Here is a 17524-nt window from a genome sequence, read left to right as displayed (position 1 = left end):
GAAAGCTTGAGACAACCTTCAGTGTAACAATGGGATGTGGTCTGCAATTTTACACTGTATGAATGTGTAACAAGTTGCTTCATTTTGCCATGGCATTATTAGAAAATTCATAATAATGAACAGCCTGCCACGGGATCCTGAAGGATCTGTCAACCCGCAAGCAGCAGAAGCATAAGCATCCCACATTCATCAGGTCCTCTAGTCACTAGAAATGGTCATGAGTTTTTCAAATAAGTATTCAAGTACTGAGTTACCACACCTTCCTGCCCCCGCCCAAATCAGAGAATTTGCAAGATAAACATCAAATGAAGGTAATTCTTACTCTCATTAGAAAGCATTCACAGAAGTTCAACATTTTTCATTCCTTTTCTGTTTATATACTAATGCTTTTAAAGAGCTAAAGATGAAGGGGGGGATTTTAAGTTACCAAAACAATTGATAAACTGATATTATCAGACTCTTTCCTCTTTACAGATCTGCAGTTCACAAACATGTTTCAAGGTTTTAACCTTTTGTCCTAAGTCAGGACGGGAAATAATGGTAAAAGATTTTAACAGAAAAAGGGTATGATCTTTCCAGTTGTAATACGCACTATTAAATTACAAATAATAAAAGACACTTCACAAGAAAGGGCAATTAAGCCCAATTTGTGGAAGAAGCCATATATAGCTGATGCTTGGCAAACTACGGAATATAAGCAATCCAGCTGAAATGTAAAAAAACCAAACCACAACAAACTCAAAACACCCCCAAAAAACCCCACCCACCAAGAAAACCCAAACCAACCCCTGCCCCCAAAACCAAACACAACTACAACGAGGCAAAAATAAAAGAACAGAGGACAGGTGACAGAAGATGGCATGACCTGATTCTCCCTTGTGCCAAAAATACTATCAGACAAAAAACCACCACAAAAAAATAGATTTCTGGGTCTTCAGCTATCTTTTTGGCTTCTAGTCAGCTCCCTCTGTAGTCAATTAAGAAAAACTGGCAGCTTTCATACCTCTCAAAATGGATGAATTGCCTCAGCAAGTGCCTATGTCCTCCCCAGTTAATGGTTAGAAACTTAAAACTAGGCAGGATGAATCTCAGAGTAAGAGACTGAAAGAAGGGTCAGGGTTTACACGACCCCAGAACTGCAGAAAACTTCAGTGAGGTCCATGAAGGAATTGGATGCATCAGTCTGGCCCTACATGCATCTTACAGGTGTAGGAATGGCACGTGCAGCTCTCATCTAGGCCCCTTACAGAACACATGGTAATGTCAAGTCCGTCACAGTGAGATTCACAGACAAGAACCCGATTAATTGGGGACTAGCATGCTCTAGCCAGTAGGAAAACCTAAGGCCCTGTTCTAAAAGCAAATATCTTGCAACTTACTGCCAGAACTTCCTAAACTGAAGCTAATTCAACAGTTATTAGACAATGTCTATTGGTACCACACCAACTCAGAAAATTAAGCTGTATACACAAATATATATGCACCTCATCATACCATTGCTGTGATGCAAAGGGAATGCAATTAAGACAGATTAGAATTTATCCAGAGCAGAGCTACCACTTTAAAAAAAAAAGTGGCATTAACAATTACACAGTCAATGTTTGAGGTTTATACTTACTACAGTACAATCTAACATGTTCAATTCCTAAAACACAAACCCAGTGAAGCATTTATGCTGCAGGCAGACAGTCTTAAAACATATGCTACATCATTAAGTATATGTGCTACTAACTTGGGATATTTCGAGTTTCAAGTGGTGTATAACATGAATACATCAGGGACTCCTAGAACATTTACTGACTTGTACAAAGCACACCTTAACACCACCAACCTTAAAGGACCTTTTCTTTAAGGAGTGTGAAAATTCCTTTATTATAACATCAATTGTTTTCTGTCAACAAAAATAACCAAAGTTAGAGACCTAAATAAATTATAACAACTTTTAGGTTTTAGAAAAAAAAAGCACACCCACCTTTTCATCTAGATTTCCATTGCGGTCAAACTGGTAGAGTGATGCCAGATGAGTAATAATCCACCAGCTAAAACTCAATGGGTCTTTACACTGAATTATTTCAAAACCAGACATCTTTTCAGAACTACTTGGCCTTTCAAAGATATTCTTTAGAGTTTTGTTCACTGAGCTCCAGAAACACTGTAGAAAATGCAAAAGTAAATCTGAACTGTGTTGAATAACAAAGCCTATGTTAACAATTTTCTCTACAATACTGTCCATTTGATTAATTTGCTCTTACTAAGAAGCACCAAGATGATAGCCATTTAAAGAAAATAACAAAAAACAGTGTTCAATATTACCAGAGAAAGCCTGGAGCTACTTTAGAATGTCCTCTCTCAAATACCAGTAGAAAGCAATGTGAAGGGACAAGCTTTGGTCACAAGGAAGAACATGGTGTGATACTTCACAGGCAAAATTACAAGCTGATGGAATGACAATGTGCAGACGGGATGGTGCACCACCACTCACATGAGAGAGATTACAGTCCTTTAATGAAGACTTTTTATAACAGATTTTTTAAAAACTTTTAGTGCCAGACTAGCCTAACCGAGAGGAATATAGTAGTAGATGGTAGAGAATCAGTCTGAAAAACAGCAAACGGAGGTTAAAATTCCCCATTTTGTTCCAAGCCTGTTCCAGCCCTGACAAATCAACCAATTCTCTTTGGCTCAGATCCCTGTCTATACTATAGTATTACTACTTCTTACAGCCTGTGCCTATCTTCCCTAATTATACAGAAACTCTCTGGAACTTCTTTGCACCTGTATTTCATCCACCTTAGCTAGGTCCTGATCCTAACTTATGCTTCAAAGTGCTAGTGCTACTGCAAACACTTAACACTAATGAAGTTTCACTTGTGTTGTCCACCTTTACATCTGTTGTCATTAACGAGTAAACAGTCATCAGTACAAACACTCTACTGTGAAGTACTTCATTCTATACTAAGTGAACAGTACTCACTGTGCAGATGGCAGCTTTTTTATAAAGATTATTTCAGAAAACTTTCAAAGGCTTTTGACACTTCTTAATATTCATTCAGAGAAACATCAGCTCAATTCTAACCAGCAGTCAAGAAAGAAAAATCAAAACACTAGAAAATATTAGCAAAGAACAAAATAGAAAACATCATTATGCAATGTGTAAAATCGTATGGCCACCTAACCCATACTTGGAATACTGCATGCAATCCTGGTATCCTGCCATTTGAAATAGGATGTGGTAGTATGGAAAAAGGTTCAGAGAAGGGTGACAAAGATGACCACAGGTAGAGAATGGCACCTGTAAAAAGAATGACCGAATACACTATGACTCTTCAGCCTAGAAAAGGCAGAAGGTAGGAGATACCAGAAAAAAAAAAAAAAAAATTGAAGAGGCATATAGAGTCATATTGGTATAAGGAAAGAACAGGTAGTGATTGGCTCTTCCAATAGAAGTATAAGGGGGCATCAAAAGAAGTCAGCAACTACAAGATTCAAAAAAACCAGGTTGTTCTTGTATAGGTAGTTAAGGTACAGGTATCAAAGACAGAAAAGAAACATGGGATAGATGGATCACTGGTCTGACGGTACCCATGTTTCTAATGGCTGGAGATGAATCATTGCATGACATAACACATAAATTGCAAATAATATTTTTTTTTTAAATGGGTAAAGATAGTTTCTTTTCTTTTGTTCTACCATACAACTTTCACAGTCTGTTCCTTTGCTTTGCTTTCCTTAGTACAAGGAGCACTCCTTACCAGTGCCCTAGGCCATAACCAAACAGTACACTGCAAACCTAGAGTCAGGACTTGATGCACATTCAAGATGGTAGCCTAAAGCATCACAGTTAGCAAGCAGTCCTCCTAAAGCAAATATGAAGTTCAGTTCTATCATCATATATGAGAACTAGTGCATTCATGGCAATCTGGGAACATTTGGCAACTGTATTGCATATGTAACAGTAATATTCCATTACCTCTGTGTGAAACCCTTTATTTCTGTGGTCTAACAGCTGTATAAGTAGAATCCATAATTCTTTAACGCAGGTACAGGGATAATGGTGACTAGTAAGAGCCTCAGAAGGTCTCACCTGAAAAAAAAATAAGCAATACAATTATTCAGAGAAGTGTTATTTTTGAAAATGCATTTTCTGTACCAATATTTCCTCTGGTTTTCGTTGTTTGGGGTTTTTTGCAGTTAAATAATATAGCTACAGTTACATATTAGAAAGTGCATTAGTTCATTATCATCCAAAATATCTCTCTCATACAACAAAGACTGTTTCCTAATGCTATGTAAGTTACAGGTTGTGCTATTTCTTAGTTTCTTCTGAGCCGCTTTCAAACATTATTTAATCAAATGAAAATGGGATTCTGAAGCCTAAATGAAAAGGAATTGCAATAAATACTGATTCACTATCTGACAGTAGGGAAAAGAGAAAATGATTGATTAGATTTTCTTGATGTTCTTGCGAAGATAAGAAAAAGATTTCAAATGATTTAATAGCTATTATTGTTGTTATTTTTAACTGAAAAATCCTTAATGACTAGGCATAATGCTAGTAGAATATGTTTTTGTTGGCACGAGGATGTTAATGTTCCCACAACATTTCACAAAATCTGCTTTTCGGTAAATTTACTGCAAGGCATTCTTTTAATATGCAGAAAACGGCATATTTCAAGTCATGTACGTTATTTGATTACTATTCCATATTTAACAAAATTCACTCAGACTGATGCATTTCAAATGCAAAGTAGTCGTCTTGTGATTCATCTTTCAGTTTTACATTCCCTGAATTGTGAAACAAAATAAGCAAAACAGCAAAAGGAAGTGCTAAATACATAAAAATTCTCTGTACGCTTTCATGTTTTTAAGACCTACCAGCACTGTATTTGAAATAATCATAGTATAGACAAAAGTTTACTTACTCTGTCTTAGGACCTATGAACCCACTGAACTGTATTCAGAGGTGGTAAAAACAGTGAGAAAAGCTTTGCTTAAATAGCATAATTCAGCACATTTTACCTTCAGCAAGGACATAATGGCAGAAATGTAGGAAGAAGAGAGGCAAGACAAAGCAGCTCATACTCAATTTATCCCTAAAAAATGAGTAATCCAAGTTTGAATAATCAACCTACACCCCTCTAAAGCAAATAGAGGGGAATGGGCACCTAGAGAGATTAATTCATCTAACTCGCTGCAGGAGAAAGAACTGTTGCTATTCTTCCCTGGCAATAAAAAGAACCTAGGGTGACTAGTTTAGCCAACTAACTCCTAGACACCTAGATCTGACGAGATGAACACTGAATTTTTAGATCCTCGTGCTCTTCCTGATCCATTCACGACAACTATTCTTGAATCACGCTGGTACTTAAAATCATTTCTGAATTTGGAAACCTAATAGCGTAAATTAAATCAAAATACGCAATGCCAGGGACAGCAGTAGCTGTGTAAAAGAGACATTACAAATGTGGGAGTGAATGACCACACTCTCACAATCAGAATTGTATCACCAGTAGTTTCAAATTTGTATATTTTATAGGGATACAGACTTTTTATTTAACACTCACCTTTAGAGTAACACATTTACAACTACTGTTTTCATACAGCTCCAAATCAGGTTTAAATACTGAACACTTAATTATGAATATTAATTTATATATGTTTTTAAGTGTGACACATAATTTGGTTTTCTCTATATATAAAGAACCCCATTTACCCTATGAAATTGCCAGGGTGGACCCTGACAATTGATTTAAGAACATCATGAGGTCAAGACTGAAGTATTTAAAATAACTCTATTATTCACATTCCACATATGCTGTTTAGAGTTTTTCATGTGCCTATGTCTCCTCACGCTTTTAGTTAAAGATGTTATGGGAATCTCTGAAGAACCTGAATTAATCTTACGTAAATATTATATTGAGAATAAACATCAGTGTGACCACTAAAGTCTACTGAAAAATTCATTATTTAACTACTAACTTCCCAGAATTGAAATGCCTCAGATACTCTGGTTATGACTCATCACCAAAAAGCAAAACAGATCCCACAGAAAGGAGCAGTCTACCTATTAGAGATGCACTATAACACTGGAGGATTTTAGGGAAGTATTAGGTACACGAACTGTCTTACAGGTGAGAGTTTCAGGCCTTTTACATGGCGTACCAGTTGTTGCAGCAACTAGGTTTCTCTATCTACAACTTGCATCTACTACTGTACTCTTCTACAAGATAGCAGAATCTCTTCTGCAGGAGATATGCAGTATCCTTCCAGGATAGACTTTGGCTAGTAGTATCAAAATGAGACACCATACAGATATTGGTTAGACTATGGATAACTGAGACATTGTTTTCTTCAGAGATAGTCTGGCTTTCCTCTTGCAACATCCAGAGTTCAGTATCTTGGTAAAAATGGTTATGAACTCAAATTGTGGTACTGTTGGGACAATGGAGCTCTGGTGCCCAAGATGTGCTGCTGAAAGTATAAAGAAGATATCCAAGGATATGTATTTCTCTGCCAAATGTATCTCAGAGCACTGTGGGCTCAATACATGATCCAAGTCAAACATCTTGATACCAGAGCTGCCCAAGAAACAGATCTGAAAATATGTGTCTGGAGGATTAGAGTTTATGTCCCTCCTTCCGAGGATACCCACAGACGTTAAGAGTTGCACTTCCAAATATTCTCAGCCAAAAGCTTAATGACACATTTTTGTGATGAGCTGAGAGTGTCATCTATTATGGGTATCAATTGTGTTTTCAACAATTTTGAGGGACGTTATTTCCATTACTAGATTATAGCAATAAATGTATACTAGAGGAGGCACCAGCTGAAGAGACATTATCCAGCTCAAGTGCAAGCTCCACTTCAGAAATGAATCTCAAGTAGAACTAGTCCAAGCTGTGCAGCCCAAGCCTAGGGAAAGCTGAAGAAAAAAGCGGTGGCAAAAACAAATCTTCTCTCTTTGTAATGTGGCTCTGTGGAAGTAGGATGAATCTGTCATTTTAATATCTGACATTTTGAAGCCTACCATCAAGCTCTATGGTCAACAGATATGACTTGAATCTTCCTTTAAAAAAATTACTCTCATCTATTTGCCTTTTGATGGGGGTGAGGTTGCAGTATTATAAGATAATTTAATAGATCGAAACTGATTTTAAAAGGTAACAGAGTTCTCTACGGAAAGACAGTTTAAAAGAACAGTTATCAAATGCTAGTATAGCCATTTCCCCCACACCCAGCAGTAATATGAAGGAAGGGGAACTCCGTTTTTCATGTCTTTGTATTAGGAAAATATAAATTGTACAGTGGTCACTGCTACTTATTCACAGAGCTCAGTCCTGTACTCATGGATCACACATGCCCATCTAAAGCAGGTTTCACAATGACACAGTCAAAGAAGATTACGCAGCTCTTTTACTAGCTGCTATATGGAGCTATTATGACTTCCTAGCTTTGGAGTACTCAAAACAAGCGAGAAAAGCACTGCAACTATAGAAGGAAAGAAAAAGCAAAGAGAAGGACAAGTTTTCCCTTGACAAACGTAAAAGTGCTGTAACAGAAAGATGAGGTTGCGGAAATAGGAGCAGTGCAACAATAAACTGTAATATGACATTCTGTAAGTGACCAGTTAGCTTACTGCCAGGATTACAGTTATTCTCTTTTTGTTCCTGTTGAGAGAGAGTTTGAAAAGATTTTTTTTTTTTTTGCATCTATAGCTCTAAACCTTTTAGACTGTGCCATGTTTGGCATTAAACCTGGAACACTGAACTTAGGAAATGCGACACTCACTTCTGCTCTGTACACAGTGCATTTCAATATTACTCTCTCATTCAACTGCCAGATGGTCATGAATAAATATAACACAATTTGAGCTCCTAACAAATAACACTCTTTAAAACATGGAGCTATAAAGCCATACATAACATTTAAACTTAGCAGTAAGAAGTCATCTATGCATTGGTGCAATATCTAATTCATACGATTCCCAATACAAGCATCTAACAGCCCGTGTCCTATATAAAGAAAAAAGTTACCTTTATATACTTGTTGATGGACAAGCTTATTAAATCAGATATGAGATTTCCACAGTGTGTTTCAAATAAACTCATACTGGTTAAATTCTCTCCAGTTAGATTTATGAAATGGTTAGCATATACAACTTGTCCTAAAATGCAAAGGAAAATGAGACCTATTTAGTCCTGGGTTTGGCTGTAGGAATACAAGACAGAAAGGAATTTTTTTTCTATTTTATATATTTCAGAATTGGTTAGTTGAGCTGTATGTAATCTTAATTTACAAACTCATTTGGGAAAGTTCATCCATTCTAAGTTCAAGCTAGTCCCTTCATTATTACACTGAAGTCTGGTATTATCCTGGTTGATAGTAAAAGAGTTTGGCACTTTACAGCCTTTTACTGGCACAGTTTTTGCACTGGAATAAAGATTTATTTATCTGCAAGTTCCTCTGTCACATGCCTGTGCGCATGTTCTGAAATCATGACATGTTTTGCAGATATGCAAGTTGATGACAAACAACTCTGGAGAGGTCTAACACTTTCCTTTGGATGTGTTGATGTAAAAAGCTGGCATGATCACATCCCAACTTGAGCATTTGTAGACATTAACACAGATAAAATGGTAAAGTTAAGAGGCTGTAAGATCTTATCTCACAAGCTTTTCAATAGTACCACTCCTATGACATCAGTGGAATGGAAGATATGTAGAACAAGCCTGTATTTTATTCTTGCAAATGCAGGGTGAAGCCCTGAAACCACTATCCTGCCACTGGTCTCAGCAGCATGAAGTTCAACTCAGCATACTTTACAGAACTAGATGAGAACCTAAGAAATTCTACAAGGCACGTAAGAATACAAGATAAGATAATACATGCAGAGATACTACTGTCTTGACTAGTGAATTTTGTTGTTAAAAAGCATGAGCCTTCTCTTACAAAATGGATTACTGCATCATTACTCAGAACTTTATCTAGAAATAAATATAGAATTCTGGACAATAAATTGCCTCCAACAATTTTCTCATCTTTTCTCCAAAAGGCCCCCAAAAAGGAAAACAGGTTACCCCGCAACCGATCATAAAAGAAACTTTGAATTATAGAACAAACAGCCAACCCACACTTTATCCAGTAACACAGACATGCAGAAACAGTGAAGATGCATTAATCTGAGCAAGGCTGTGTTGTAACAGCACTCAGAGCAGGAGAAAGCTAATCCAAGAGTTCAGATTCAGTACCAGTTACCTGGGCTAAACATACAGTGCATTCTTTCTAGACCTCAACATTACTCCAACTGTTGCAATTCCTATATGGAACTTACATTGGTAACTCATGATAATGGGGGGGGACGGACAGTTTGGCTGCAGTGACACAATGATTATAAAAGGAAATAGATATTTGTGATTTATTTTGCTAACATGGACATGAACAATACATATAATTCTCACAAAGCAAATAAAGTTCTCTTCTGTATTTTAATTCTTCAGCAAACTGAACTACTTAGAAGTTGGGTTCTTAATTGCATTCTATGACCTTTTTTATCTAGCTTCTATGAACAACTTACTCTTATCATACCAATATACATTTTGCCCTTTTAAAGCCTTTTTTAAAAAAAGAAAAAAAAAGGTATTGCCTTGCCCTTTTCTTGCTGTACTTTTACAAGCTCCTCTGATGGAGGCTTCTTCTTTTGCCCAGTATTTTCTTAGTGTTGCATATGGTTAACAATACAAATTCTCTGTTTCAAGATTCTTTGTTCTGGTCCATCCTTGGACACTTTTCCTACAGTGTTTTCATCAAACTGGAGTTCACTCTTATGCATTCTGGATCTCTGCAAATGCATTTTTATGTGCAATGTCAAAAAGTGTATTGTTATTAAATATTTAGTATTTTGTAAGCATCAGTTGAGAGCAAACTTGTAATCTTGGTCAAGTTTTGATAGTATTAGGAATTTGTTCTATTTCATTTAATTTGAGCTACATGGGGATTCAGAAAGAACCTGCCTTCACCATGTTTGAGTTTACCCCATTAAATATAGCTATGCTTAAAAACTACCAAATATAGTAAATAATTTTGGACAAATTAACATGAGAAATCTAGGTAAGTCATATGTACAAGAGCAAGTTCAAGAAAAAAACCCAGCATACTTACTCATCATTTTTTCACCTAATACATGAAGAACTTCCAATACTAGCCAATTAATATCCAAGTGGAGGTGTAGTAAATGCCATGATGGGGGAAAGACCTGTGATTAGAAATACACACATTTATTTATTTATAACATTTCTTTAGCAAATTCTGGATACTGTACTAAGACACATGAAGATGGGCATACATTTTGCCTGCAGTGAACATTACAGATATCTACGATGAAATAAACCGTAACATACAAACATGCCATTCAGTTAAAGGGAAAAAAAAAGAAAAACAAAAAAATCTTCACAACAATTAATTATGTCTGCAGAGGATGTTCATGAAGTCTTTAATCTGATCTAAACTACAATGTAAACACAGTGTCTTGATTCAAGTTTGACAGATTACAACGCCCTTAGTTATCCTTTCCTTTCCAGAAAAGTATTAGGTAGCACACAAAGTGCTAAAGTGTGTTCTTAAAGTAATTCCAAAATTTCAATATTCTCTTCCTTAAAATTTACTTGAAATTACTGTTTCTTTCATCAGCTCAACAGTGGCCCTACTGACAAGCTAAACAAACAGAAAGATTCAAAATGCTACTTCTCAGTGGATCATTCATAGGTTTATGCAACCTAAGACTGAAATTACTTTTTTCTCTCTAAAAGATTTGAAAGCATTAGTTGTTATACATACGCACAACTCTGAATGGTGCACACTTCACTAGCGTTTAATATTGCAGTGCCTACTTCCATGTCTGCACTTTTCTTGTTTATATGCATGAGATTTTCCTATTTTGAGTCAGATTTGAGAATGTATTTTTTCAAGAAGTGCCCCTCCTACTGGGAAGCTCAGAAATTTTAACTATTAGTAAGGACAAACACTGAGGAACTTTTTAAACATGCTATGCTAAGTCAAGCCTACTTATCTGCCTGTAATTGGTATTATCATTTGTATAGTGCAGGAAGAATTCCAAAAGCTATAAAACAGAAAAATAAATAGATAAATAAAAACAACAACAGAAAATCCAGAGCTCATTAGTTGTGTTTGCCAAGTATGGGATGGCACTTAGTTAATAAATGGAAAAAAACCAAAACATTAAGCACAGCTTCAATTTCAGCCTGAAGAAAGATTAACTCTTATTCAGCCAAAATTTAACAAGTTGAAGTTGAATATGTACTGTTACACACAAAAAATAAGACATCAACCTTTGCCTGATGTTGAATAGTAAATGCTGCCAGGACACTACTAGGTTGTTCACAAAGGTGACCAATGTGCATGGTCAAAGCATGAAGCTCTTCCACCAACATTGATGGTAACTGTGCTTCTAGTTCTTCATATGGATGGAGCATTCCTTCATTTTCCACTTTAGGGGGTTCCAGATACCTGAACACACATACACACAATCAGAAAATGAATAAAAAGCAGCTACACAAAGCTCAATACATAAGTTAGTAAACTGTGTTCAAATCTCACCTGAAGATGAAAACTTTCACATAATGCAAAAACTCAATACATTGATGCCTGACGCTCTCTGCTTCAGAGTGCAAGTTTGCAGCTTGACCTGAGTAAAAGAGATCAATAACTTAAAGCAGATGTGTCCACACCGTGACTCATTTAACATGCATTCTCCACAGTAATTAAACCAGACCACTGGAAAGCCACCCTCTTTTCTAAGGACAACTTGGGAGGTGGCTGGTGGCAAACACCCACTTCTAAATGTCATCTTGCCAGAGGGATCCATTCTTTATCTTAGCATCTCAGGCACATATCCCAGATACAGAGGGAAAAGAAGGCATCCAGTCCCTCAGGAAAGGTGGCAGAGGCAAGCTCAGTCCCTCAGGAAAGGTGGCAGAGGCAATCAATCAGTGCTAGAAGAAATCATTCAGCCCTACTGCCCTGCTCCCTGATGCTTCCAAGACACCTTCAGAAAAGACGTGTGTGAAAATTTCTCAGCATCCTTCTCTTGGGGGACTTAAGCAGGTAGACTTATTTGGAAACATGCTTTGTAACTTCTCTTCCTAGGAAGCACCACATTGTTGCACAGTGCCTTAAGATGTGTAATGCTAAGAGCCATCCATTCACAATTCTGTAGCCTGCCTTTCACTTGCAGCTCTGGATCCTTTCAGCCAGTTATTGTGGCTGTGTGTCTCCTTTCCTTTGCTCTCTGAAGCTGCTGTTCTGATGGTGTTACCCTCCTTATCTTGCACCTGCAAGCTCAAACACCATTGTTACAGGAGAGAGTCATTGGAAGCTTTTGCCACTGGTGTGAGAATCACTCATTCCCACACCTTGCCTTGTAGCTTTCAGCTTATATTAGAGAAAGATGAAACCTAGTGCATAACAAAGCAGACAGTCATTTAAATACCCAACAACTACTGCCCAATAATAAATATACACAAATGCTTAGCAACCAGTCAGCCTGCAACACTTGGACCTGATTAAGCACGTGCCAATCATTGTTAAGAGCATCATAAATGCAAAGACCAAACAAGGAGTTTGAGCAGGCCCCAGTGAAAGTGTATTGCGCTAGAGGAGACGCGTGGCAAAAACTCTGTCACCTACTGCACTGGACTGCATGTCCAGGGAAAGGCAGTTGCCTTTGCTCCTCTCCCCAGCTGGCCACTGCGGAGTCTTCCCTTTCCTTTTCTTGCTCTCTCTTTCCCCTTTCTTTCCCCCATCCCCTCCACGTAACCTTGAAGTTCACATATACCACTTGTTACGGACCCCACAAATAAAGTTTTGTGCATGTAAGCCTATCTCAATATCTTTCGATCAACACCACTCACGGAGTGAACCAAATCAACTGGTACCATAATATTCCAGTGTACAGCCCACCCCCACCACAAGGATCTGGCATGGTAATGAACCATAGGTTTAGAGGCCCAAATCACTCTGTTCTAAAGGAACTGTATAGATATTACTGCTGCTTTGTAGCAATTACAAATATTTCACCATAAGTTCTTGGACATTCTGTTTAAGCAAAGTTTTATATTACAGTATTTCACTACAAAATCTCTTGCATACTATCATAAATCATTGATCAATGAAATAAGTGGAACAAAACAGGAACAAGCAGTGTTAAGACCAGATCAGGCATTTAAAAAAAAAAGTGCCAAACCAACACAAAGCATAAGAAAAGATTTTATATGGCTTTCACGTTACACATTTCTCAGTACCAAGTCTCTAAAGCTCATTAAGACTGATAGGAAATGAAATGAAAGCTATGATATTGATATCTGTATAAACATATACGTACAACAAAGATTTACTGAGCTAAAACTCTAAACTAGTGTTTTAAACAGTGGCAATAGCACATTTATCTAAGACATCAGTAACACCTAACATCACACTGCCTGATAGTTTTAAATATTTTACTCCTCACAACATTCCTCTACTACTAGCCTGCTTGTATCAAGGGGGAACTGAGTCACCGATGTATCAGTGACTTGCTCTAAGTCACAAAGAAAGCCTGGTGCAAAGCATAAAATTCACCAGTTTCTTACTTTTGTAGCTTATTTGACAAGAGTAAGAACAGGATACAGAGAAGAGAACCAAGCAGATGCTTAAGTTTAAGGGAAAAGAACTACAGAACAGTTTCTTGGTGTCCAGCCACCATATGACAGTTCAAATGTAATTTAAAATAAGGCTATTTCCACTTATGTATTAAAAGGCTATTTCCACTTATGTATTAAATGTCAGCAAAATTAGACTTTTAAGATACAACCAACAAAAGCATATGAAGGAAGACTGATGATAAATTCACAGCAATGATTTAAATCATGAGCATGACAATATCAAACCAAAATAGTAATAATGTGTAGAAATATTCTCGTTTTCTTAGAACACTAACAATTTCTCTGTAGCGAGAAGATACTACAGACAGCTTATTTCTGAGTAATTACTGAACTTCTCAACTTGCTAAGTAGTTCAGCCTTCAAACTTACAATAAGCCCAAGGCTGCAATAATCCTTCAGAAACATACTGCTTCTCATGCCTTAGTATTTAATTGAAACAAAGCATTTTGTAGTGATCCCATTTATTGATCCTACTGCAAAGATAAATTAAGTTTGTAAATAACTACAAACTAAACAAATATAACTAACTTCTTGTCCTGGTTTTGGCTGGGATAGAGTTAATTTTCTTCCTAGTTGCAGGCATAGTGCTGTCTGTGGTTTGGATTTAGTATGAGAATAAGGTTGATGACACACTGATGTTTTAGTTGTTGCTAAGCAGTGTTTATACTAGTCAAGAACATTTCAGCTTCCCATGCTCTGCCAGGTGCACAAGAAGCTGGGAGGGGGCACAGCCAGGACAGCTGACCCAAACTAGCCAAAGGGCTATTCCATACCATATGGCGTCATGCTCAGTATATAAGCTGGGGGGAGCTGGCCAGCGGGCAGCGATCACTGCATGGGGACTGGCTGGGCATTGGTTAGCGGGTGATGAGCAATTGCATTGTGCATCACTTGGTTTTTATATTCTTTTATCATTATTATTATTATTATTACTACTTTCCTCTTCCTCTGCTGTCCTATTAAACTGTCTTTATCACAGGTTTTATTTCCCCCCCCCCCCCCCCCGATTCTCTCCCCCATCCTACTGAGGGGAGGGGACGGGGGGAGGGTGAGTGAGTGGCTGTGTGGTGCTTAGTTGCCAACTGGAATTAAACCACAACACTTGTTTAAATGCAAGCCAAGAGAACACTGAAACAAGTCCCAACCCACTGCCTTTGTAACTAAAATAGTTACTGGGAGTTTTGATGCAACTTTCCATTTTTAGTTAAACAAGTTAATAGTTTTGTCAAATTCCACCTTAGGGGTGACATCTTAGCTCAAGTCAAATTATTGTGAAATTCCCCACTAAGGTCAGTATGTTCAGAATTGCCCTGTGCACCTACTACACAGGCAGATCTGGTTCCAAACTGACTCACATTTCCACTGTCTATTTTCATGCTACCTTACATTACTTGGTTGCCTACAATTGTACCCTTACTGCAAGTTTATGCTGGTTATATTCCATTCTGTGGCACGCTCCATGAGCCCTTGGTAAAGAGTCAAAGCACAAGCATGGTCTGTGATAATATACTTCTATAATGAAACAGTAGTCAGGTACCTCTCCCAATGTCAAATTAAATGTGTTAAACTTACCAAAATCAGACGAACTCATTTGTACTAGGTTTTCCAGTTTGTATATCTGTTGCCTAATTAAAGGAATACAAAGGTTTATGGTATTTATATAGATAAAAATCCTTTAACTACATTTTAGTAAGGTCTAAATAGAACAGATAGCTGAGAGGTGTTCCTTGCTTTGTATTTCTGAAAAAGCTGACAGAAATGTAACTTAGGAAGGAGTATTAGTGGAAGGCAACAAACACATCCAAGTGTGAAGGGATGACAAAGGATAGAATTTTTGCTTGTTTTTAAAACATTAAACACAGTAACAACAAATACAAAATTAGCTAAATATCAGAGAAGGAAAAAAAAACCCAACCACACACACAAAAACCCCAGAAGCCATTCCCTGTAATTGATCTTTCCATGAATATAATTCAACTTCATATTTGACCACAGAATAAACCTGGAAGTCCTCATGGCATATGGTCAGTATACACTAAATTAATTCACTTGTGAAGGAAGACTAGTAAATTCTGTGAGCAGCTTTTCCTGCTTAGGGTGGTCTGCTGCTTAACTTGAGCACAGAAGACAAACAGCAACAAATATAATAGAGTGAAAGGAGAAAGTGTCTCTAGAAAAGTTAAAACTCAGTTAAATTTTGGAGGGGAGAGAGAGCATTTTTAAAGAAGCTGCTAACTGCCACTGCAAATGAAAATTAAAAAAGCTGTAACATAGGTAACTACTCAGCCATATTCTGCAACAACTTATTTTCAAGTGGTCTCAAGCATAGTCTCCACAGAGATAACATGGTACTAAACTGAATACATGAAAAGCACAACTGTGTAAGACAGACTTTTGAAAGAAAATGCTGCATAAATTGAGGAAGGCGCTCTCTGCCTCATTTCTTATACAGTCAAAGCAGCAACTACTGAAGGATTCAAAAACAGGATACTTGGATCCAACCCAGATTAAAAGTTCTTATGAAAAAAAAAAAATTGAGGCCTAGGAAGTGCCCACAAATATCCAAAACCCCAGGCTGTAACCTGCATATTAAAGGGGGGGCACACATTAAAATTATCTCCCTTGCCTCTTCCTTCCTTGGATAAAATCATGTCAGCTACCCAAGATTACCGTCAGCCATTTAGGTGGGTTGTGGGGGTTTTTTGTTTGTTTTGTTTTGAAATCAAAGCTGAATTCCTGCATGAATTTCTCAAGTATTTCAACCATGCAGAAAGGAAGTAAGTCTATAAAGCAGGAGGACTTTATGAAAGAGGGCTGTTGAGGCTGAAGGTTAGAGAGAGAGAATACCAGAAAGGAGCCACATAGAAAAAACAAAAAAGACTCTCCACTGAATTGACAAAAGACAGAATACGGTAGGCTAATAAAATAAAAGCACAAACTGGGCATGAGAAGCATAACAAAGATATCATCAGTTACATAAATCATTTTAATTTCAATTTGCATTTGTACCTCAAAGATTGATCCTCTTGGTTGTTAATCATTAAATCATTTGATTTGCAAATAAATAGTCTGACAGTTAAACTGGTACTTCTGTTTATTAGTCAAAGATATATTGTATTAATATACTCAATTAAATGGTTACATAGCTCTTACTTTGACTCACACATCTTCAATCACATAAAAAAATCACAGGTAAGAATTCTTTTTACTGTGCAATTAATGTTTTTAACTTGCAGTTCTGCTGTATAATATTTATTACAATATTTAAACATATTAAATAACAATCTTAAATATTTACAGACACATCAAAAAAGACTAGGCTTCTGTAAGCATGCATTTAAACATAGATATTATCTGTACTTTATAAATTGAACTATTTACAGCCACCTCATCCTCACAAATCATTACAACTTGTACTTAACACATATGACTTCTACAACGGAAAAAGGAGTTTTCCTACTTTCAGTTGTCGACTAGTCTATAAATGAAAGTGTTCCATTTTATGACTGAACAAATGAACTGAAAGAGAGAATATCTTTGCAGAGGGACTTGTCACACCAAAAGACAGCTTAGCAACCAAACTCTCATAGCCAAGAGTTAGCTGAAATCCATTATTCCTACCAGTTCAGTAGGTTTTAAAATATGTATAGCTTGAATAACTTAAAAACCACAATATTATGCCATATGTTCATCTCTATAACAATTACAGAGCAGTTTATATTACGGAAAAAAAAATATTTAATTCAGAGATCAACTATATCACTGTCTCACTGCCCAATGATTTTATGTTAATAAAAAGTTAATAAACA

At 36.9% G+C, this 17524-nt stretch overlaps 1 protein-coding gene across 1 annotated transcript in view; it reads right to left on the bottom strand.

Moving 5' to 3' along the window:
• MMS22L (MMS22 like, DNA repair protein) overlaps positions 1–17524 on the bottom strand; it is a 96298-nt gene that overhangs the window by 75230 nt on the left and 3544 nt on the right. Inside the window, exons 3-9 of the mRNA XM_075708116.1 lie at positions 15288–15340; positions 11614–11701; positions 11346–11523; positions 10159–10252; positions 8034–8164; positions 3971–4084; positions 1973–2152 (exon numbers count right to left, since the gene is read on the bottom strand). Coding sequence (XP_075564231.1) covers positions 1973–2152; positions 3971–4084; positions 8034–8164; positions 10159–10252; positions 11346–11523; positions 11614–11701; positions 15288–15340 — 838 coding nt within the window. The remainder of the gene's footprint in view (positions 1–1972; positions 2153–3970; positions 4085–8033; positions 8165–10158; positions 10253–11345; positions 11524–11613; positions 11702–15287; positions 15341–17524) is intronic.

This window comes from Pelecanus crispus, chromosome 3 (assembly GCF_030463565.1).
Source record: "Pelecanus crispus isolate bPelCri1 chromosome 3, bPelCri1.pri, whole genome shotgun sequence".
Taxonomy (NCBI): domain Eukaryota; kingdom Metazoa; phylum Chordata; class Aves; order Pelecaniformes; family Pelecanidae; genus Pelecanus; species Pelecanus crispus.
The sequence above is the reverse complement of the archived record's forward strand: the minus strand, read 5'-3'. Positions and strand labels throughout refer to the sequence as shown.